The 23383-nt window shown below is 42.2% G+C and overlaps 2 protein-coding genes across 2 annotated transcripts in view; one reads left to right on the top strand and one right to left on the bottom strand.

The window, feature by feature from the left end:
• The window catches only part of CCDC122 (coiled-coil domain containing 122), an 88631-nt gene extending 77450 nt beyond the window's left edge, over window positions 1-11181 (top strand). The window contains exon 6 of the mRNA XM_070048768.1: window positions 9911-11181. Within this exon, the coding sequence (XP_069904869.1) occupies window positions 9911-10071 (161 nt within the window). The 3' untranslated portion in view covers window positions 10072-11181. The remainder of the gene's footprint in view (window positions 1-9910) is intronic.
• LOC138843792 (E3 ubiquitin-protein ligase synoviolin-like) overlaps window positions 1-23383 on the bottom strand; it is a 32641-nt gene that overhangs the window by 5219 nt on the left and 4039 nt on the right. The window lies entirely within an intron of this gene.

Genomic DNA, 23383 nt, shown 5'->3' with positions numbered 1-23383 from the left:
TTTATCTTATACTCACTTGTAATCCATAAAAGAGATGAAATCTTGTCTATAATGAAGTACCAGTGTTTCACAAATTTTCAGAGAAATTAACTGTGGGGAGCAGCCCGGACTGGACTGAGTTACTGGAGTTAAGACTTATTCTATGCATCTGCTCTCCCACAATATGGCGCTGGGAGAGAAGTAAGCAGCTTCCGCACAGCTGCCTCCAGTTCAACCAATAAACTGTAGGACTTGCTACTGATTGGAGGAGAACAGCGTACTCGGCGTGTGGGCAGCCGAGTTGGGATTGGCGGAGGAGGACTATAGAGGAGGAGAGAGACGGCATGCACCAGGAACATCTAAGGGGAACATCTAGCTGAAGGAACACCTGTGCAGCCCCCGAGAAAGCCGGCCGGCGGTGTGCCGCTCCCCTGCGGAAGTGGGGAATGTGGCCAGGGGGAACTGCCCTTCCACGGAGGTGGAAGGGATAGTAGCCAACCCGGGAAGAACCAGCAGCAAACCCGGGGAGGGCCGAGCAGACGAAAGAACAACGCAGGGTCCTGTGTCGTTCCTCCACGAAGAGGGGGAGCGACATTAACAAGAGCCATCTTTGATGTGATGGACAGGATTTGGATGAAGGAAAGGAAAGGATTAGATATTTCAAACCATAGCAGGTGCTGTAACAACTCTGGTACTCAGCCTATGGGTCTAACTACTATGGAGAAGATTCAAAGAGAATCTTTGGATCAGAGGCTGGGAGGTTTTTAAGTCTTAAAATACACCTAATAGAGGGCTGGTACTGCGGCTCGCTAGGCTAATCCTCCACCTGCGGCGCTAGCACCCAAGGTTCTAGTCCTGGTTGGGGTGCCAGTTCTGTCCCGGTTGCTCCTCTTCCAGTCCAGCTCTCTGCCGTGGCCCAGAAGTGCAGTGGAGGATGGCCCAAGTGCTTGGGCCCTGCACCCACATGGGAGACCAGGAGGAAGCACCTGGCTCCTGGCTTCAGATCGGCACAGCACACCGGCCATAGCGGCCCTTTGAGGGGTGAACCAACAGAAGGAAGACCTCTCTCTCTCTCTCTGTGTCTAACTCTGCCTGTCCAAAAAAAAAAAAAAAAAAAAAACCTAATAGATATGAAGAGAGAGCCATTTGGATTTTGAGTTTTTCTCTTAAAGCCAACATCTGAGTGGAGTTTCTTTCTTTTTTTTAAAGTATCTTTATTTAATTGAAATTCAGAGCTAGCGAGAGATGAGAAGAAACAGAAAGATGTCTCTCATCCATTGGTTCACTCCCAAGATGGCCGTAATGGGCAGGGCTGGGCCAGGGCTGGGCCAGGCCAAAGTCAGCAGCCAGGAGCTTCATCTCAGTCTCCCATGTGGGTGGCAGGGGTCCAAGCACTTGGGAAATCTTCTGCTGCTTTTCCAGGCCATTAGCAGGGAGCTGGATTAAAAATGGAGCAGCCAACAAACTGTTGCACATAGGGATGCCAGCATTGCAGGTGGTGGCTTAACCGGCTTTGCCACAACACTGGCCCCAAAGGAGATGTTTCTATTGTGCATAGCTCTCACTGCAGCCAATGGGGTTGATGCCATTTTATCATGCCTCTTGAAAGTTAAAAGAAATAACCTGGTAATCTCTGACTTTGATAAATGCTTACGCAAAACCTACCAGAATACGAGAGCACCTTAGAAAGTCAACTGGTGAATGCAGTGAAAAGATAAGTTTATTTTGGCCCAAAAACATTTTGAAAGCCATGCATAGTTTTTTCATAACTTTTTGAAGACTCCCTGCATTTCAAAAATATTTTGCACCAAAATAAGCTTATCATTTCATTCCATCTTTCATGAACTTTTTGAGGTGCCCTCATATATATTATGATCTGTGAACCTATAGCAGGTCATCCATAACACCAGGCTGCCTCTGAATCAGGAAGCCCCTGGATAGTTGGGTGAGATGTAGGTGGTCTCAGGAGCTGAGCTGGTTCATATCTACTCACTCCTCCCAAATCCCCAGGTCTTTTCACAAAGCAGCTTAATGGTTAGTCTGGCTCAGCATTGGCACACTCCTACCATATGTAACACTTTGACAGATTTATTCATTTATTTAACAAGAATACCCAGGGAACAACCACTTTGCTCAAGCCACTAGGATCCAGAGTGAAAAGATAGGCATGGCTCCTGCAGTCATGAAACTTACAATTGAGCAAGGAAGGAAGAAAAAAAAAAAAAACTATGGAGTTAATTATTTAGTTCCAAATATGCTAAATTCTCTGCACCTCCCTTACATAACTCCTACATAACTCCTATAAAGCATAGTGGTTGTATGCATGTGTGTGTGTGTGTGTGTGTAAAATATGGTTGGATTAGCTTATGTTGTATTTGTTTTCTGTATCCAGTAGCAAATTCCAATAAAATAGAGAATTACTAAGTTCTACCAGAAATTGAGGTGGACTTAAATGACATTTTATTTTTCCTTCTTTGCTCTTTTTATATTCAAGCCAATAGCCAGTGCTATGCTCTATTACTTTGGAAGCAGAAAATAAAGGGCCCACACCCTTTCTGGCTTTTGTTTCTAAAACTAAAGCTAAGAATAGGGGACTCCTGCATTCCTAGTTGGTCATGGTGCCAGGAGTTGAGTTGTATGTCTGCTTCCAACTCTAACTTCCTGCCAATGCACAGCCTGGCAGGCAGGAGGTGATAGTTCAAGTACTTGAGTCCCTCACACCTACAGGGGAGACTAGGTTGACTTTCCAATTCCTGGAGGCGGCTTGACCCAGTCCCAGTTGGTGTAGGTATTTGGGGAGGTGAACCAGGGGCTGGGAGAGCTCTCTGTTTCTCTGCTTTACAAATAAGTAATATAAAATAAGAAAAATAAGTCCATAGAAGAAGTTAGACTTTTTATAGAACATGTGTAAGGGAGAAAATATTTGCAGGAACAAGCAGAGTTTGAAACATGTAAGAGTCTTCCTCCGGAACGGAGGTCCTGGGGCAGGGAGGCGTGAGATGCAGCCTCCAGGAAATACCCAGGGAGGTGGCAAGAGCCTGGTGCAGAACAGCTTCAGGTGGTGGATATGACAGTCTAGGGAGGAGCATGTGGAAGCATCAGAGGGCAGCCAGACTGGAAGAGACACAGCATTACAAAGAGATCAAATTCCCTTTAGGGTACAATCATGAAACTGCTCTCTATCCACGCTCTGCTGTCTGTGTCCTCCCTACCACTTGACAACTCCCAGAGAGATCCCATAGTATTTCTGGTCATTTTTAACCACAGCTACAGCCTTATCTTTGGGGAAGCATAAGGCCAATGTTAATTACCTATCTCTACTAAAGTGTATTTCTTTCTCTCCACTGAGATCTCCTGACTTGGTTTGGGTACCAGGAGTAGGATGTACACGCTGTTTCTACTGCGGTCTTCTTACTTCTGCTCCACAGGGAAGGAAATTGAGAGCAAAGAGATAGTTTTTGCTGTTTGTAGCTCTGCCTTAAGTTCATTTAAAATGTGTTCCCCTGGGTTCGGCGCTGTCACACAGCTAATTAATTCACAGCCTGCAGTGCCCATATGGGTGCTGGCTCAAGTTCTGGTTGCTCCATTTCCAATCCAGCTCCCTGCTAATGGTTTAGGAAAAGCACCGGTAGATGGCCCACGTGCTTGGGCCCCTGCACCCATGTGAGAGACCCAGAAGAAGCTCCTGGCTTCAGCCTTTCCTGGTGCAGGTCATTGGGAAGTGAACCAGTGGATGAGAGATTCTCTCTCTCCTTCTCTCTCTCTCTCTGTCCTTCTTCCTTTCTCTGTAACTCTGCCTTCCAAATAAATAAATAAATCTTTTATAAAGTGCTCTCTTTCTCTGTTGTATTTGCAGATTATTTAAATGCAGTCCCAAAGCACTCTAATCCCCACCGTTCTCTAGTGAGATACTTCTTATCATGCCACTCAGCTCCTGTCCCTGATGGTGTTCCCACAGGCTCCTTCTGCTTTGGACTTGAATCCTTTCACTTAAACAGACAGTCGATGAAGGTGGCTATATCCCGGCTCCCTTCTGTTGCCCATTTGATAGAGTGCAAAGTCCTGGAACAATGGGACATTATGGGGATAGGGATGCTTCCAAGAAAGGCAGAGGTTGAATTTTCCTCCAAACAGAAATGATGAGAAAACCAGAGTCAGAAATTAAGTTGTCATAAAAAAAATGGATATGTCTGGCATTACTACAGCTGGTAAAATAATGTCACCTGTGCAGGTCATTCGAAGGTTTGAAATCATGAGAATTGTTTAGTAGAGTGAAATGGGAAAAAATGTCTTCCCCTTGTTCCCTATCCCCAGCCTTCTGTCCCTCTCCCTTGTTTTGTCAGTAAATCAGTAGTTCAGGATCCTCAAATCACTACTAATTGCTAGATGTTGCAAAGTTATCTTCTGTTTGCCACCTTCTCTCTAGGGGTCACCTTGTCCCTGCTGTGGCAGCTGACGACCATCCTGCTTTGGCAATTTTCTGTTCTGTTGGTTTTCTCTATTAAGTTATAAGATAGTTAGCAAGGAAACCCATCATTCTTTCCTTGGTGGTGGGAGGGGCCCATTACTTGAGCATTTATCCAGTAGTAAATAGTGGTTCTAAAAGAATAGAATTTCGTGCTTAAGAGTATATAATGTCAAAACTACATTAAAGTCAAACCAATATTTCATTGCTAAAAAAGAATTAGAAATGAAAAACATAGGATGCTACTGTATCACTGTATTCCGCTTCATCTCGGAAGAGGAAATAGATGCTGGGTCAGCGGTGACATGTCTGGTTAGTAGGGAAAAGAGAACAAAGAGAGGGCGTCTGTGTACTGGGTCTGCAGATTCAAACGAAGCTTGCATGGTTGGCAGCCTCTCGGGAATCACACCTCCGTGTTTTCTGTCTCTCACTCTGGTTTTCTGATTTGTCAGATCTTTTTGATTTTTCAATTACCCATCTCGGAAGCCTTAGAAAGATAACAAAGCCTAAACCTTGGTAACTTTGATAAAATTCTCACGAAAGAAACAGGGAAGGTGGGGCGGAAGTAGTGCAGCATCTGCTCTCCGCTCACGCACAGTATGCTTTGGGGAGGACGACATGGTTTCATGCCAATTTCAGGTCAGGAGTTCATATGCAGCATCCAAGACTCCTCCTTCAGTTGGTCACAAAGTCTTTCACAATTGTGTCAAAGTCCTATCCACTCATAGAGGCCTAGTCAGTGAAATTGGCATATTAAAATTCTTGCTTTTTAAATGTGCTAAAAACACATTTTATAGACTCATTACGTGTTTTGTACCAGCTAATTTTTCCTCACAAATTAGAACATTAGACATGTGGATTTTATGCCATCATCATTTCCACTGATTACTGGCAGAAATATTAGGGATCCGATAGTGTGGAATATAATTAAATAAAGCAATTTCAAATGGATGGAGGAGGGCATTCTGTCCTCATGTGGATCATTTTATTTTAGCTAAACCTATTTCTCATGTATATTTATTAGCCATTCACATATACCCTAGACACCGTGTGCCCTGCAAAACAGAGTGAAGGGCTGAGAGATACCCCGCGCTATTGTACTCCATAGTAATTAGCACCTAAAATCCTGGACGTAGTGCAATGTGGGCAGAAAACCCAGTTCCATGGGCTCCCTGGCAGCATTTCTGCTGGGCAGCACATTTGAGTGGGAGTCATGCATTCTATGTGCTATTCAAAGCAATTCGCCCCTCAAAGCAAATCGTATCTCCCGATTCCTTAATTTTTCAGTAATAGAGGTTGGCAAAATGCTTAGGAAGAGACAACATTGGCAGAGATCCTCAAGGCCTTGTTTTACCAGAGATTTCAGGTTTCATACCAATTTCTAATTTATAGATTATCTAGGTAGTTTTTCACCCCATTTGGGGAACCCTTAGCCTTCAAATATTTAAAATATCTGATGCTTCCTGTTCCCTCCATAAGGGGAGAGAAGGCAGAGTATAATACTCCAATCTTGTGTTTATATAATAACCACATTTGGTTTTAAGTCTAGGTCACTCTCTGCTTTCCTTTTGTAAATGTCTATACTTGCATACATTAATTATTACTTATTTATTCATTTTTCTTTGAGAAGCAGAAAGAGATAGAAACATAGACAGAGAGATATTTCAAACTACAGGTTTAATCCAGAAATGCCCACAACAGAGGCTGGGCCAGGTTGCAGCCAGGAACCTAAAACTTAATTCAGGTTTCCCATTGGGTGGCTGGGACCCAACTACCTGAGCCATCACCACTGCTTCACAGGGTGCACATAGCAGAAAGCTAGAATCAGCAGCAAAACTGGGACTCGAACCCAGGCCTTCTGATCCGGGACACAGACATCCAAGCAGGGTCTTACCTGTTGCACCAAATGCTTGCCCTGCATCCATGAATTCTTAATGATTAAACCTTACTCCAGGATTTTGTCCTAAATTTGAGGAGAAACACAAAATAGGAACTTCTTAGCTGAGCACAACATAAAACAGAAAGTGGAGAGTTCTCATCTCTGACTGCACATTAGAATTTCCCAAGAGGATTTTTTTAAACCATCAAATCGATGGCTCCCTTCCAAATCAATTAACTCAAAGTTTCTTAGGAGGCCTGAGCCCTAGCATTTTGCAAAGTTATGTAGCTGGAGTTGAGACCCACTGGAACAGATACAGCCACGAGGAGTGAGAGGAGCATGCACCTATGACAACAGGAGACTGGGGAACAGAACCAAAATCATGCTTGGAGAATAACAGAGCCATCGATGGGGCAGTTCTGCACATAGGGGAAAGGTGTGGGGAATCAGTGTGAATTGGATAGAACTACACACAAGAAGTGGGCTCTGAGATCACCAAGTGAGGAAGGCCTTGGTCTGGAAAGGGACTGATTTCGAGACTCCAGGAGGTCTCTTAACTAAAGACATACCCTACAGTCTGGATTATGAATTTCCAGTCTGCAGAATATTCAACAAATCTTACATTAAACCAATTTGGCGGTGGGGTGGGAGGTTACCTTTGACACAGTCGTTAAGATGCTGCTAAGAATGCCCGCTTTTCATATCCGACATATGCCTGGGTCCAAGTCCCAACTCCACTTTGTGTGACAGCTTCCTGCTAATGCTCGCCTTGGGAGGCAGCAGTTGATGGCTCGAGTAGTTGGGTTCCTGCCGCTTGTATACGGGAGATGTCCATGCACACACTAAAGCCAGCAAGGCTTTTACAAATCAGACCTACGGGTTACCCCAGCTGCCAATAGCAGCATCTGAGAAAGACAACAGTCCCAGACGTTGGGAAACCTGGATTGAGTTCTGCGTAACTGGCTTCAGCCTGACCCAGTCCCAGATGTTGGCATTTTGGGAGTGGACCAGCAGATGGAAGATCTCACCGTCTGTCTTCCTCTCTCTTTCTCTCCTCCTCCCCTTTTAAAAAAATCAATTAAAATTTAAAAATTAAAAAAGAGCTTTTGGGTACTCCAATACACTGCTAATCATGTCATTCTTGAGGACAGAAGTGAGGTGAGAGGTGGCATTAAATAAGCTACTATTTACTGAGCACTCGCTCTATGTAAGAAAGCATGGAAGATGTAAATAGATACAAAGCTTGGTCCCTGGCCTTTAATGAGTATATTTCCAATTATTTGAAAAGACAATTGCAAAGTAACAATATTTATGTTACAGATTATTCCACATTTTCATTTTCCAATCATCATCTATATCCCTCTTCTTTAACACAAGGACCATTTCAAAGCAGCCTGGGACTGATCGTCATGTAGCAGCTCAGACTATACAGGCCACAGATTGGGAGGAAGAAGATAGCTTGACGGCAGGCGCCGTGGCTCAATAGGCTAATCCTCCGCCTGCGGTGCCGGCACACCGGGTTCTCGTCCCAGTCGGGGCACTGAATTCTGTCCCGGTTGCCCCTCTTCCAGGCCAGCTCTCTGCTGTGGCCAGGGAGTGCAGTGGAGGATGGTCCAAGTACTTGGGCCTTGTACCCTCATGGGAGACCAGGAGAAGCACCTGGCTCCTGCCTTCGGATCAATGCAGTGCGCCGGCCGCGGCGGCCATTGGAGGGTGAACCAAGGGCAAAGGAAGACCTTTCTCTCTGTCTCTCTCTCTCTCACTGTCCACTCTGCCTGTCAAAAAAAAAAAAAAAAAAAAAAAAAAAAAAAAAAAAGAGAGAGAGAGAGAGAGAGAGATAGCTTGACACAGGCCTCACAGAGGGCTTAGCCCTGAGCTGGATTTGACGGTGGAGTTCAGTGTAGACAAGTGAAAGGCTGTGTCCTTGGTCCTGGAGATGGATGCCTTTCCCAAAGATGGATGCTTTTGTTGGCTGAGTAAATCAGAGACAGGTCTGGTCCAACCATACATCACCAGCCATCACCAGAACCACACACAGCCTTTCCCAGACCAAAGCAATGGACATTTTATTTAAAAATGCAGGAACACTAAGTCTGAAAACACAGTTGGGTAGAGAATAAGTGGCTTATTACAATGCATGACAAAATAATTATTGAATGTTTCCAGACTGTATGTGCCACTCTGCGGGCACCTAAGTTCACGGAAAGCCATTTTTTCTGCATTGGTAGCTGCTATCAACAAGCCTCATCAAGAATGAGATCAAAGAATCAGAGTAGGAAGTAAGAGAGGGAGAGCCTGCAGGGGGCAGCAGAGTGCCAAGAGGAAAGAGGGGATTCTAAAAAGACAGTTGAGTCTGGGGAGCTACTCAGTGAATCAGAGATGGGACCCAGGAACACACAACCCCAGATGGTGCGGCTGATGAGCTGACGTGAGCTGCTCTAGAAGAATCCTTGCAGGAAAGGGCTAGTCCGTGTTGGTCCTCTCACCTGCACCAAAGGGGTTACAGCATGAAAAGTATCAAGGTCATAGACAGTGGTTCTCAACCTCCAATGCACCTAAGGGTAGGGTGTTAAATAGATTCCTGGTTTATGATCCCGCAGGTCCGGGGTTCAGGCCAGGACCTTGCATCTTCAGCAAGCTCCCCAGATGATCCTAATGTTGGTAGTGTGAGGACCACAGTTTGAGAAACACTGTGCAGGGCTGTTGTCAATGAGGGTGGATTGTGAACCATCCTGTGCATCAATGAGTTGACAGCTGGCAGCACAGGCTGGGGGACCCAGCGCCCCGAGTCTACCAGGGAGAAGGTTGACAATACACATACACACCTCTTTCTCTTCCACCACTTGAGGAGCCTGGACTGATCATTTCTTAGGAGTTGGCCACAGCTCCCTCACCAGGAAAGGTGTTTCTTTTTTTCCTTCTCTTCTTTGTAAAGAGGGAAATATGGTAGCCACTGGCACAGGTCACCCTGAGTTTGGAAAGCAGAGCCGTCAGCTGAGCAGAGGAATGGATTATTACACAAGTCTGTGGAGGATTCTCTCGATTTTTACTCGGAGATGCTTAGATGGAGGTAATTGAACTAACTTTCTACAAAGGCTTTAAAAATACCAAGACAGATTTCTTTAAAAGCAATTATTTTGTTTTTATTGAATATTGCTTTTAATTTCAATAGTAAAATGGCTTAGAATGTATTCATGAGGAAACAAATACAGCTACTCAATTATTTTTAAATGGCTTGAAATCTCCATGACAGGCAACAAAAGTCTTTTCTTCTTTATGTATTCAATATTGATAATACAGCTGGGATCATCCGAAAACCCTGCAAAGGCCAGTAGATGGCACTGTTTGCTGTGTTTTACAAATTAATTCAGGGAAAACTACTCCCCTCACCCCAAACCTATGTTTTTTTGAATCCTATAAATCCAACCTCCATTTAAAAAAAAAATGTTACTTACAAGGAGCCAAATCATTTTGTCCATTTCTGGGTCTATACTGGGTGGCTTTGTCATAATTTATTAAATGGAAAAGTAAGTGAAGAGTAAAACCTGGACTGATAGAAACCCTTTAACTTGATCCTTTTTTTTCAGTGTTCCTTGGACTCTGTTTTTCCTTCTCCTCCACCAACCCTGAACACATTATAGATGCCATCTCATCAAAAAAGAAGTTCAAAATCAGTTTCAGGCCAGAACTGCACTTGTCTCTCAATGAAATTAATGCTATTTATTCAAACACTATAGTACATTTGTAAACAAATACTTTATTGTGCCTTTTGATGTGAAAAAGACGCTACCACATGTTGACACTGGATGCTTTAATGAATCCAGGGTTGTATATATATATATATATATATGTTTTTAGAATAACAAATATAGGTAGATTGCAGAAATAAAAAGGGGCACAAATATGGACTGTGGCATATCAGCCCTACCTCTCATCAGGTGACCCTGGGGACAGTGATTACCTTTTATGAGCACCAATTTTACCATGTGTGTAATTGTGATAATGCCTACTCGATAGGGTTATTATGAAAATGAAATAAGGCAATGTACAGCTTCTAGTACATTCTAGTATACAGTAGACACTCAGTGACTAATAGCTGTGATTTACTCTGTTCCTTCGGATGTAGTCTCCTTCAGTCAGGCGAGCCTCACACAAAGTATTCTTCAAAAACTTCAGAAAAACAAATCCCACCATCTCTATTTGAGAAATCTTTAGTCTTAGCTCTTCCCCAAACTGAGTGATGTTGATTTACCGTGTTTTCTCATCATTAGCATCCAGCCTGTATTTTAAAGCTTCGGGGGCTGCAGAGGCCCAGGGAGGCAAAGCTGCAAGCATCAGTTACTGCTGAAGATGAAGGCAGCCGTACCCTGCAATCTGCCACTCAGCTGCCAATACTAATTTAACACGGAGAGGTGAACACATGGCTGAAATGTTTAGCCCAGTATCTATTTTTCCCATCTTGGTCTACGATTATGAAAATTATATATTGTCTAGCAAAGCTAGTATTTCTAGTTAGTGATAGTTTCCCAACATCAGGGCACTAAATACATCAAAGTGCCAACGTGGTCTAGTATGAATTAAAATTTGATTCTCTGTCAGCATTCAATGTGATTAGAATTCAGAAGCCAAGCAGCAAAAGATTAACCAAATGAGCTGAAATATCCAGAAGGAAGAGAAAAACCAAGTAGTAAAGACAAAGGGGAAAAAATCACCGTAACAACGACTTGACTTTTCTATATTTATTCATGTGTATTTGCTTCACTTGGTTGTCAATTTTAATTGGTCTGCAACATGCTGTAGTTCTAATGTATTCAGAGTTTCAGTTGTTATTTCTGCCATCAATTACAGTATCCCCAAATGCCGTCTATTCCTAGTGAATAATAAAGGTTTCTCTTATTATAGAAATAAATAGCTTATTAAATCTGCTGTTAGTTTTTATACCTAATGACACAACTCTTTACAGGTGTAGAAAATAGGAAACTGTCTCCTTCGCAAATCACATTTACTTTACTCAGAACAAGGCTGATCACCAAGGTTGACTCAAAGCTAATTAGGACTTTGTGAAGGTTAAAATCAAGGCTGCTATATACCAAAATGCCAGGATTCCACCACTGGTCCTCATGTCTTCCCAATGCAATTGTGTTTTTTTTGGGTGTCAAGACTATTTTGAAAAAGGAAAGACTGTGTGTGTGTGTATGTGTGTGTGTGTGTGTGTGTGTGTACACAAGTGCATACATCCATGCAAACCCTGATGGTTTTAGAATCTGAGGCTACATGACATACTGAAAAGAGCAGAGGCCTCGGAGAAAGACAGATCTGGATTTCCAGACAGATTCCAGCATTTATTAGTGTTCTTACCTTGGGAACTTATCTAACCTTTCTGAAGCAGAACTGTGTCATCTATAAAAAATGAGAATAATACTTTCCTTATAGGAAGTGATTGGTGAGTCCTATCACAGTGCCTGAAATTCAGATGCTCAGTCCTTGATTAAAACGGGTGAAGAACATGGCTGATGCCCTAAAAGACTTCATACACAAAAGTCTGGATTTCCAACAACAGGATAATTATTTTTGAAGATGACTTTAAGAGCAATAGCAGAAGCATTTATTAGGAACATGTATTAGTGCATTTACATGTAACAAAAATAACACTGAGCACAGTATTAAGTCAAGTGAATCACAGAACACCAAGACAGGACATTGCACTATGTCGTGGCCATCCATTGATTCACTGCTGCTAATAGAAATCAACCCCTCCTTGCATGACAATTAATCAGTATTTTTCATTTTACTTTAAATAAAATTGTCTAATATTTAGATACTTAAGTTTGTTAATTTAGCCAGTGTCAACACGTATGTAATAGACTCATATATCACATGTATGTATGTATTGTGCATTACATATTAGATATAAGGGTATTTTTTTAAAGCTCATGGAAAATGGAATTAAAAGAAAAGCTTATTTTTGTGCAAAAATTTTGAAATTCATACATGGTTTTTCTCATAACACATTTTCCATTGATGACCCCTGTATGTATGTGCATATATATATATAGATACATATATAAATATATATACATTTGTATCTTCCCTAGTCAGAGATATTAGTTACTAAGTGGCTAATTAGTATACAAAAATTAAAGATAAAGAAAAATAAAAATTAAGGATCATATGGCAAGGAGTTGGAATCCATGTCTATCATTTTCTCATCACGTCTCTCAGATTTTGACTTGACGTGAAAAGCTGGGGAAGTACTTAAAAGCTCAGATGACTTTTTTAAAAGGGATAATAAAATTGAACTACCACATGTGGATACTGGCTGCATTAATGAATAGGCTTGCATACCCCATTATTATTCAAAATGTTATTAAACTACATTACCATAACATCATCATTTGAATAAGCTTTCCCCCCAAGAGTAATAGTTTGATGTTTTGTTAGTTTTCCTGGAAAATGAAAAACTGAACTAAATATATGAGGATAGCTGCAATATAACAATATATGTGTTAAAGAAAGATTGGGGCCAGCACTGTGGCGCAGTGGGTTAACGCCCTAGCCTGAAGCGCCTGCATCCCATATGGGCACCTGTTCTAGTCCCGGCTGCTCCTCTACCGATCCAGCTCTCTGCTTTGGCCTGGGATAGCAGTAGAAGATGGCCCAAGTCTTTGGGCTCCTGCACCCGTGTGGGAACCTGGAGGAAGCTCCTGGCTCCTGGCTTCAGATCGGCGCAGCTCTGGTCGTTGTGGCCATCTAGGGAGTGACCAGCGGAAGGAAGACCTCTCTCTCTCTCTCTCTCTACCTCTCTCTGTAACTCTGTCTAAGAAAGAAAGAAAGAAAGAAAGAAAGAAAGAAAGAAAGAAAGAAAGAAAGAAAGAAAGAAAGAAAGAAAGAAAGGAAGGAAGGAAGGAAGGAAGGAAGGAAGGAAGGAGGGAAGGAAGGAAGGAAGGAAGGAAGGAAGATTGTGTGATGGGGCCGATGCTGTAGTGTAGTAGGTTAATCCCCCTCCTGCCGTGCTGGCATCCCATATGGACGCCGGTTTGAGTCCTGGCTGCTCCTCTTCCGCCGATCCAGCTCTCTGCTATGGCCTGGGAAAGCAGTAGAAGATGGCCCAAGCTCTTGGGAAGACCTTTCTCTCTGTCTGTCTCTGGCTCTCTGTAACTCTGTCTTTCAAATAAATAAATAAATAAATATTTAGGAAAAGAAAATTGGTATTATAAATTTCACTAAATCAGACAGAAAATTAATACTACAACAAAGATACTTCAAAGAATTCCTGGAAAATGAAATTAAAAGAGTTATTTTGGTGCAAAAAAAATGTTGAAATCATGCATAGTTTTTATCGTGCACCTTTTCCATTACCTTCTTATAACTTTAATTTTAAATTTCTTTGAGAGGGAGAAAGTCCAAGAGGAAGACACAGGGAGATCTCCCATCCATTAGTTCACCCTTCAAATGCCTGCAGTGGCAGGAGGTAGGCTGGGGCCGAAGCCTAAGTTGGAGGACTGGCAATTCAGTGCAAGTCTCCCACATGGATGGCAAGAACCCAAGTTCTTGATCCATCACTGCTTCATCTCAGGGGCTGCATTTGCAGAAAGCCGGAGTCAGGAGCCACACCCAGGAATTGAACCCAGGCAGTCTGATGTGGGGCACAGGCATCTTAACTGCTAGGCTAAATGTTCACTCTCTCTACCAACTTTTTGGAGACCCCTGGTATAGCAGTTTTTGTGGGTTGAGCAGCAGCCTAGATGACAAGAATATTGATCAACTTGGCAACTCTCTACTAAGTACTTGTTGTGGGTCTGAGGGAAGTGCTGCTCCCCGAAGGTGAGAAGTTAAATAATGGCCTTCCCGACATCGTCAAGGCCCACGACAGTTCTTGCTATTGGGGTTCTGCAGCATTCGTTCACAAGAGCTCTGGGAGGAGACTCAGCAGGTTTAGAGTGTCTTCTGGCTGTGTCAGCATTTGACCAACAGTCAACCTGCTTTATCTAGCTTTCTCATGGTGTCAGTGTGGTGCACTAACAAGATAATCAATACCAGAATGCTTTGAACATTGTAAAGTACCCGTTTTATTTTCACCTGGCTATAGACAGAAATAATCATCCCCACCTATTCACCTCACATGGACGCCATTGCTTCTGGGCACTTATTGAACAAAAATTCTCTCTGCTTGATTTACAAATAGAGTTAGACAGAGTGCCTGCCCTATGACTTTAAACTAGGCAGACATGCCTGACAAAGAGATAAGAAAACACTCAAGGTAGGTAATATTATGAGATGTTCAGTAACATGTTTATTGAAAGCCTATGTGTTTCTCAGATAAATGCTATGTGCATATTTTATAGTCCTTATGACATTAGCTAATCATGACAAAAATGATAACCTCCATGATGCAAAACAAAAAGAAAAGCACAAGAGGATTGCAAAGAAATGAAACTTTGTAGAAAGAAGGGAGTAAGTGAATTATGGGGTAGATAATACTAAACCCGCTGAACACTGTATTACGTGTTTTATACCATATTGGTTCCTAGAGAGGGCTTCCACTGATGGAGGCAGGAGATGAACTGCAACTCCATTTGCAACGGGGCTCTTTATCCTTCTCAGTACTCTATGTCAAGTATTCCAACTGATGGTTGGCTATAATAGCATTATTTGTCTTTGAAATATTAATACTTGAAATAGTAATGCTATAGTGACAGTCCTTAAATATATTAACATTTATATAGTGCCTTAGATTTTACAAATTTTTATAGTAACAATTTAATTTAATTCTCATAACTATATGAGCTGAGCCTCACTATCATCTCTAAGTGAAAGATAAAAAATCCCCTAATTCACAATAGTTGGCAAAATCATTTCTTTAGAATAAGATAGGAAGTGGGAGACTCATGGCTTAAACCCTGGATTTCTGAGATCGGTGCATTTTCTCTCTGCACTCCACATCAATAAATCAACAGCCTAAAATAAAGCACTATCATAATTGGCTGGGGAAAGAAATAACTCTGGAAAATAAGTTAACAAATTCAAAGCAAGGTTTGATTAATGAAGCATAGTCCCTCACACACCTCTTTTTATTCCAGTTTTAGAATTTACAAGTCAGTTCCATTGGTTTCCAGAGTGAGGCAGTCATGAGAAGGATTGTGTGAAACAATGCTTTCAGGCAAAAACTGCATCCCTAAGGAATGTCAGTGTGAGGGGTTAATGGTGGGTTGTGCTGTCTGTGTATGGTACACATTTCCCTCACTGAATTGGTGGGATGCGTGCTCAAAAGAGAGCTATGATGCCACATTCACCATAGAGTTCAAGTCGGTTATTTTATTTACACTTAGCTATAGGAAATTATGTGTAAATGAAATTTGAAAAGAGACTAAAAATAACCATAGAAAAAAGTAAGATAAAGTCAGAGATGACATTTCGATTTGAAGAACTTAACAGGATTCTAATTAACTGTTTTAATGACAAAGCTTGTTAAATAAAACACAACATTCAAACAATTAAGCATGGTTGTTAGCAAAACTTTTATGATTTCTTTGAAATCTAATAGTCTTCCAGTGCGAGAATAGATTACTGAACGACTGTCAAATTTAGGGTAAAAAGCAATACTAGAACAATCTTTGGCCTAGTATTTTCCAGTTTTACTGTCTATCTTCTCTTCTTCCATTCTCTCTCTCTCTCTCTCTCTCCCTCTCTCTCTCTCTCTCTCTTTCTCTCTCTCCCCCTCCCTCCCTTTCTCTCTCTTTCTCCACAATATGAACAAGATCTTTAACATTAACAAGATATTTTACCACTGTAAGAATAGAAACTCATTTCTCCTCTCCTGGGTTATCGTCTGCATTCTGAAAATTTAAATGTATTGTCTCACTAAAGCAAATGGTAAGGGCCAACTCCCATATTTTCTCCTTCTGATTTTCCCACCATAACTGGCACAGGATAAACATTGCTACACGTATCAGAATGACCTCACGGTCTGGAGTTTCCATTCTGTAGCATCAGAGCATCACCTAACTGGAAAGAGGCTGGATAGATAGCAACACCTGGGCTCAGGAAGTACTGTGCACAAATACTTGTTTAAAAAGATGCACTGCTAAGGAGTTTCAGAGAGGACAATCCTACTACCTTTCTTATTAACTTACTTTAGATACCATTATTTTATCATTGGGAAACTCTTACCTATATTTAATCTCTTATGCCATAAATTCAGAAATACAAATACACAGATTGAATCTTTGCATGTGAAACTGACTCTTAGAAAGTCTTAAATGTAGGAAAGACCTTGGATTCAATTGCTTCAAACCATTTGTGAGACAGACTAACAGGGAACTCCCATCTGGTGGTTCACTCCCCAAATGCCTGAAATGGCTGAGGCTGAGCCAGGACAATCCAGGTTTCCCACGGGGTGGGAATTATTTGAGCCATCACCACTACCCCCTAGGGTCTGCATTAGCAGGAATTTGGAGTTCCGAGCCAAAACCAAGGATTAAACCTAGGCACTTGGCTGGGGTGTGCAGGTGTCAACCTCGAGGCTGAACACCTGCTCCCCACTTGCATTTTCATGATGTGAAAGTCATTGAACACTTCCATCCGGGTCACACGAGATGCAGCTGCTTCTTGAGAAGACTTCATGGTCTGGTGCACAGTTCTGCAGTTTCACAAAGCAGAAGAGAGGGCTAGCTCCGAGGAATGAATTCATATGAGTTGGAATCACAGGAACCTTATTTACAAGGGGTGAGTATGTGGTGTGAAAACAGGGGTGTGGAGCTGAGCAGGAGAAAGAGGAAGGGCACATGTGTACCTTTTCTGCCAGGCTGTTCTTTTTCAGATAGCAGTATGTCTGAAATCTAAATTGCAACAATACTTTATTTAGAATGCAGCTTACACATAGGAAGTAAGTGAAAAGAAACAATTTATAATTAAAACCAGATGTTCCCAAGTTTATGCAGGGGAGTTTTCTTTTGAGCAAAGAAACTACAATCAGTAAGAAACTACAATCAGTCACTCTGACAGAAAGAAGACGAGAGCAGGCATTTGTTGTAGCAATGCGGAAGGCACTTGGGATGCCCACGGTCCAGGCTGCAGTGCCCAAGTTTGAGTCCTGCCTCTGCTTCTGACCCAGCTTCCTGCTTCCCTGCACACTGGCAGGCAACGGTGATGGCTCAAGTGCTTGGGTCCTTGCCACCCACGTGGGAGACCCAGATTGAGTTCTAGGTTCCTGGCTTCAGCCTGGCCCAGACCCGATGTTGCTGGCATTTGGGGAGTGAACCAGAGGATCGAAGATCTGTCTGTCTCTGTCTCTCTGCCTTCCAAGTAAATACATAATTTTAAAAGGAAGACATATTAACAGATAAATGGCAGTGGCATCTTGAAACACAGAACAAGCAGACAAGTACCTTCACGGCGCCTCAGGTGGAGGAGAGGATAAACTGCACACCCCTCTAGTATTCCTCAGGCATACGTCAACATCAGAGAAGAAAGAAATGCTTAGCATTGTCTCATTTTGTCTTCACAAGAAGTCCTCACACCTAGGCTTCAAATGATCCCTGTTTCCAAATGAGGAAGCTGAGGCTGACTGAGATTAAGAAACCTCCCCAAGTATGCACAGAGAGTGGTAGACTCATGATACGAATCCAACTCGAAATTAGGGTAAATCTCAGCATGCTTGTACTTTTCCATCTCACCATGAAATACTAATGTTTACTATGGTGACTCTGATTTGTGAAGATTAAGTTAAAGTCTATAAAGCATAGTCTACTTGAGTAGAACTGCCACTGCAGTGGCTCAAATTTACAATGTTTAGGTAATTATCTTCATTTTTTGTTGTTGTGGCCAAATATGATTTTGTTATATTAATTTAAAAGCTGACTTTTGATCATGGAGTCAAATGCAATGGGAGTGAATGGCATGCATCCCCACGACAGGCTTTCGGTGGCTACTCAACTCTTGTGAACCGGGTTCCAGGCCAGTGGCCTCATCTTGTCATGCAGTTCTACATGTTCTGGTTCGTCCCTCATCTCACCTTTCAGATTCAATACTATAAACTTGGCATCTCTCAATAAAGACTTCCTGCCCAAGGCCATTTCTCAGTCACAGGTGGCTTTATGCAAAGAAGCTTGCAGCATCTAGCACAGGAAAGAATCAAGATAAGTGCTCCTGGACATGAGGCCACCTTTCCAGTTTCTGAAATTCTTTTGTTTTGAAGCTTAGTCAATTTAGTTAAAAGGCAGAGTTAAGAAGGAGGGGTGGAGGGAAAGAGAGAGAGGGAGACATTTTCCATCTTCTGATTCATTCCCGAGATGGCCACAACAACCAAGGCTGGGATAGCCAGAAGCTGGGAGCCTGAACCTCCATCCTGATCTCCCACATGGGTAGCAGGGCCCAAGCACTTGGGCCATCTTCCACTGCTTTCCCAGGGACAGTATAAGGCAGCTGGATCAGAAGTGAAGCAGTTCAGACAAGAACTACTGTTCACATGGGATGCTGGTGTTGCAGGCAATGGCTTAACCCAATGTGCCACAACATGGGCCCCTTGAAATTTGTGAAATATGATGGTTCTCTCCTTTGATTAATGCTAGGGCTATACTATCAATCCTTGGAATTCTTCTTTGGCAATTTAGAATTCACCAAAGCTCTTCTATTCATATTGTTATGCAGCATATACAATTTCAAAGATACAGCTTGTCTCCTGGGTTACATTTTATTATCTCATTATTTTCTTATATGAGTTACAATACAAGGTGATAACTTATTTACTTAAACTTTATAATTTACATTGTAGGTTGCATATTCTACAGAGAATTTCTATAGATAACCCCTTCTCTTTGCTTTTTTTCCATCCTTCCTTCCCTCCCTTCCACCCATCCATTCTTTAGCTTTCATTTTAGGAGAGGCACCAGAGATCTGGTCTCAGATTTGTAGAGTGGAAGTGTTGGGTTGAGGTGACTTTACCTTGGGAAACTGTAGCCTTTTATACAATTAGCAAATTGGAAAACTTCCAAACACTGTTGTACTCTTTATTAATAATGATAATGTCCCGGATAAAATAGTGAGCACACTGGACTGCAAAAATAGGATTTGTATTGGAATTTTAGCCATCATTTGCATTAATTGTTACAGATTGTTTACAGATTTTCTTTAAAAAATATTTATTTGAAAGGCAGTTATAGGTGGGAGAGGGAGAGACATAGAGTGCTCTTCCTTGACTTATTCACTGCCCAAATGGCCCCCCATGGCCAGGATTGGCCAAACTGAAGCCAGGAGCATGGAACTCCACCTGGGCCTCCCATGTGGCTGCAGGTGGGTAAGCACTTGGGCCATCTTCTGCTGCATTCCCAGGTGCATTAGCAGGGAGCAGGATCAGAAGTGCAGGTAACAGGCATTCAAAATGGTACTCACATGAGATGCTGCCATCACGGGTGGTGGCTTAAACTGCTGCACCACAATGCTGGCCCCCTGTTTATAGAGTCTTAAAAGCAATAGAACAACCTTCACAATTTTGCCTGTAGCAACTGACACAAACATGACTTCAAATAATTCAGCACCTCTGGGCCAACCTTCTGCAGAACCCACAGATGGTCACCCCTGTGAGAGCTCTGGTTACTTATTGAAATCAAGAATCTTTTCTGTTCCTTTGGGGAATGTGGTACCAAGTCCAAGGTTAGAGTTGGACCTCATTTTGGAGGTGGAGGTTAAGCAATGCAAAGCACCCGCAAAATGGCCAGAGGCCAAGGAGCAGGGCTTGTGACTCCAGAAACACGTTAGTGCAAGGTGAAAGTAAGTTTTTAAAAGGCCATTGAAAGTATTCATTGAAAGTGGGGAAATAAAAAGAGAAGGTTTTAAGGGTGACCAGTGAAAATCCTGTTTTAAAGGACTTGCTGAGCGAAAAGTCCACCTTGGAAAGGAGTATACAGGGAAAAAATGACATTTAACATTTTTATGAAAGTGTTTATCCATTTTTGCAAAAATGCAAGTATTCAAGTTGCGAATCTCTGACTTGAGGACATTTAAAGAGAACACACATATGCAAAGAAAACGTCTGAACAGGCATAGAACCAGAACTGTCACCATGCCCATGCATTTTTGTTCTCCCCGGTATCTTTATCCAGCGAGCACAGGTACTACTTTTACAGCTGAGATAGTGGGAGTCAGAGGACAGTGAACTAGTTATGTTTCAAAGAAGGGAACTTTTACAGGTAAGCACCATTGAGGAATCAGAATCTGTATGACAGGTGAAAAAAAACCTAATTAAAAATAACTGAATCCAAAAGCTTAGGCTTTGCAATAGCAGCAAAGTTTACAGAATTTCAGCACCTCCAGAATTATGAAATCCACCATTTCCTGCATGTGTCACTTTCTGCCAACTTTTGGTGGCCTGTGGTTTGCTTAAAATATCCTTGGAAGAGACTCCCAGGAATCACTGATCTGGTTCAATGTGAAGATCTCACAATGGATGCCGGGATTTCCGCAGCAGGTTCTCGTTCATGATCGTGTGCTAGTTTTTCTGCCACATACTCTGAATTTAGATCCAAGATGCACCAAGGTTTACCGAGCTCCTGCTCTGTAAGGGACCCCTCCTCATGTCACTTCATATGATTTTCTTAACAAGCCAATGAGTTAGGTGTTATTGTCCATATTCCACACATGAGGCAACTGAAGCTCTGCAGTGCAGTGCCCAGGGGCATTGGCTGGGCTGGGACCTGAACTCAGATCTCACGACTTAGGGCTTTGGGCTGGCTAGTTTCATGCTGCTGTAAAATCACCTCTGGAAAAGTCAGAAGATGGTACTGATGTCCTTGTCTCCCCACATACAGCCTCTGGGGCTCATATAGGAGCTTGTTGTACCAAGCCTTCAGTGCATGGGGGTTGGGCTTCAACAACTCTAATTAGGGAACTGGCTTTATATTATAAGACACAGGTTGGGGGCTGGTGCTGTGGCACAACAGGTTAAAGCCCTGGCCTAAAGTGCCAGCATCTCATATGGCCGCCGGTTCTAGTCCTGGCTACTCCTCTTCCGATCCGGTTTTCTGCCATGGCCTAGGAAAGCAGTGGAAGATGGCCCAAGTGCTTGGGCTCCTGCACCCACGTGGGAGACCTGGAAGAAGCTCCTGGCTCCTGGCTTCAGATCAGCGCAGCTCCAGATGTTGCAGTCATCTGGGGAGTGAACCAGAGGATGGAAGATTTCTCTCTGTCTCTACCTCTCTCTGTAACTCTATCTTTCAAATAAATAAATAAAGTCTTAAAAAAAAAAAGGACACAGGTGTCTGAACCTATGTCTTAAAAAAATTAAAGATGCATTTATATTTGAAGGTCATAGTTACAGAGAGACAGAGAAAGATCTTCCATTTGCTGGTTTACTTTTCAGATGGCTGCAATGGCCAGGGCTGGGCCAGGGAGCTTTATCCGGGGTCCCATGTGGTGGCAGAGGCCATCTTCCATTACTTTTCCCAGGCCATTACTAGGGAGCAGGATTGGAAGTGGAGTATCTGGGACTCTAACTGGTGCCCAGATGAGATGCCAGCATTGCAGGTGCAGGCAGTGGCTATACCTGCTGTACCACATGTCAACTCTTTATCATTTTAAAAAATATTTATTTTAACCTGTGTCTTAACCACTAGGTCAAATGTCTGTCCTAGGAGTTGTATTTTTCTAAAGTTATAGTAACCAAAAGTACTTCTGTGTTTATAAGTCGAAAAAAATTGACAAGGCAGAAAGTAAGACATTTTAAGTGGAGTAAAAGTAAAATGTTACATTAAAATTATCCAAGAATACAGATATGCTGGGTCTTTGCAGGTATAGAAATTCATAAATTCATGAGTAACCATACAAATTCATTGATGGATTGAATGTAAACTCTATTGCATTCAAATCTGTTCCACTCTGTCTGGATCCCCAAGAATAGGTAATCCATAACTGCCGGTGACTACATGGTCCATTTTCCTTTGTAATTTTCTTGATATCCCCAACCTAAAAATCTGACAAATAGATCAGATTTTACATTATATACCATGTGGTACCCTAAAGGATTACTATTAGGGAACAGGAAAATGAAATACATAAAAACACGTTGACCAGTAATAATCAATTATTACCCAAATGGTGTGTTTATTTAACAAAGGGTTTCATTAAGTTGTAGTGGCAATTCTAGTGGAAGTCTGTTGCACCTGGGCAAGTGATAAATTATGCTTTTTGTTTGTTTTTTCTTGTTGTTCCCCAGAAAAAGGATAGCTAGTTTGCAGGCTCCTTAAAAGTAGATACATATATTTTACATTTTATTGGTAACAAACACAGTGTGAAGAACAGAACTGATTATGAAGTAAGTATTCAATACATACTTGTTTGGCTTACTGATCTGCTTATGCATCTTCTTGGTGATGATAATCAAATAACTTATTTGATTAAAAACAGAAGTGTGAAGACTAGTAAAGCTAACCCTTCATTTCCCTTTAGCTATAAAATGTCAGTGTGCAAGAGGGATCCGTAATTGAGTTTTTAAAAGATTTATTTATTGCATTTGAAAGGCAGAGTGACAAAGACAGAGGGAGAGATGGAGCTCTTCCATACACCGGTTCACTCCCCAAATGTCTCCAACAGCCAGGAACTCCATTTAGGTATCCCACATCAGGAGCAGGAACCCAAGTAGTTGGGCTTTCATCCGTTGCCTGACATAGGATGTGGGTATCCCCAGCCACTTCACCTGTCTCACAACACCTGCCCCTATAATAGTCAGAGATTCTTAACCTGAGGTTTAGAGCAGGATTACTTAACTCCTAGCAATTTTGTTGGGAAAATTTTTTTCATGCTCATATGTTCATTTTTCCTGGTGCTTTCCTCTGCTAGGAAATCACTAACTTCAAAATGATAAGAGCCATTTTTTTTTTAGCATATCCACTTGCATGCAGCCCACATGCCAGCACTTGTGATTCTAAAGGCAAACCTGCTTTTCCTTAGAATGAACTACAACATCATTTCCCTGATTTCTGCCCTTTTCAATGGTTCCTGGCCTCTCCAGTCAGAATTCAGCTGGTCTGAGTAGTATCTGGAACAAGGCAATGTATCCAAACAGGATG

Source organism: Oryctolagus cuniculus, chromosome 9, assembly GCF_964237555.1.
Source record: "Oryctolagus cuniculus chromosome 9, mOryCun1.1, whole genome shotgun sequence".
Lineage (NCBI taxonomy): Eukaryota > Metazoa > Chordata > Mammalia > Lagomorpha > Leporidae > Oryctolagus > Oryctolagus cuniculus.
This window is presented reverse-complemented; position numbering and strand designations above follow the sequence as displayed.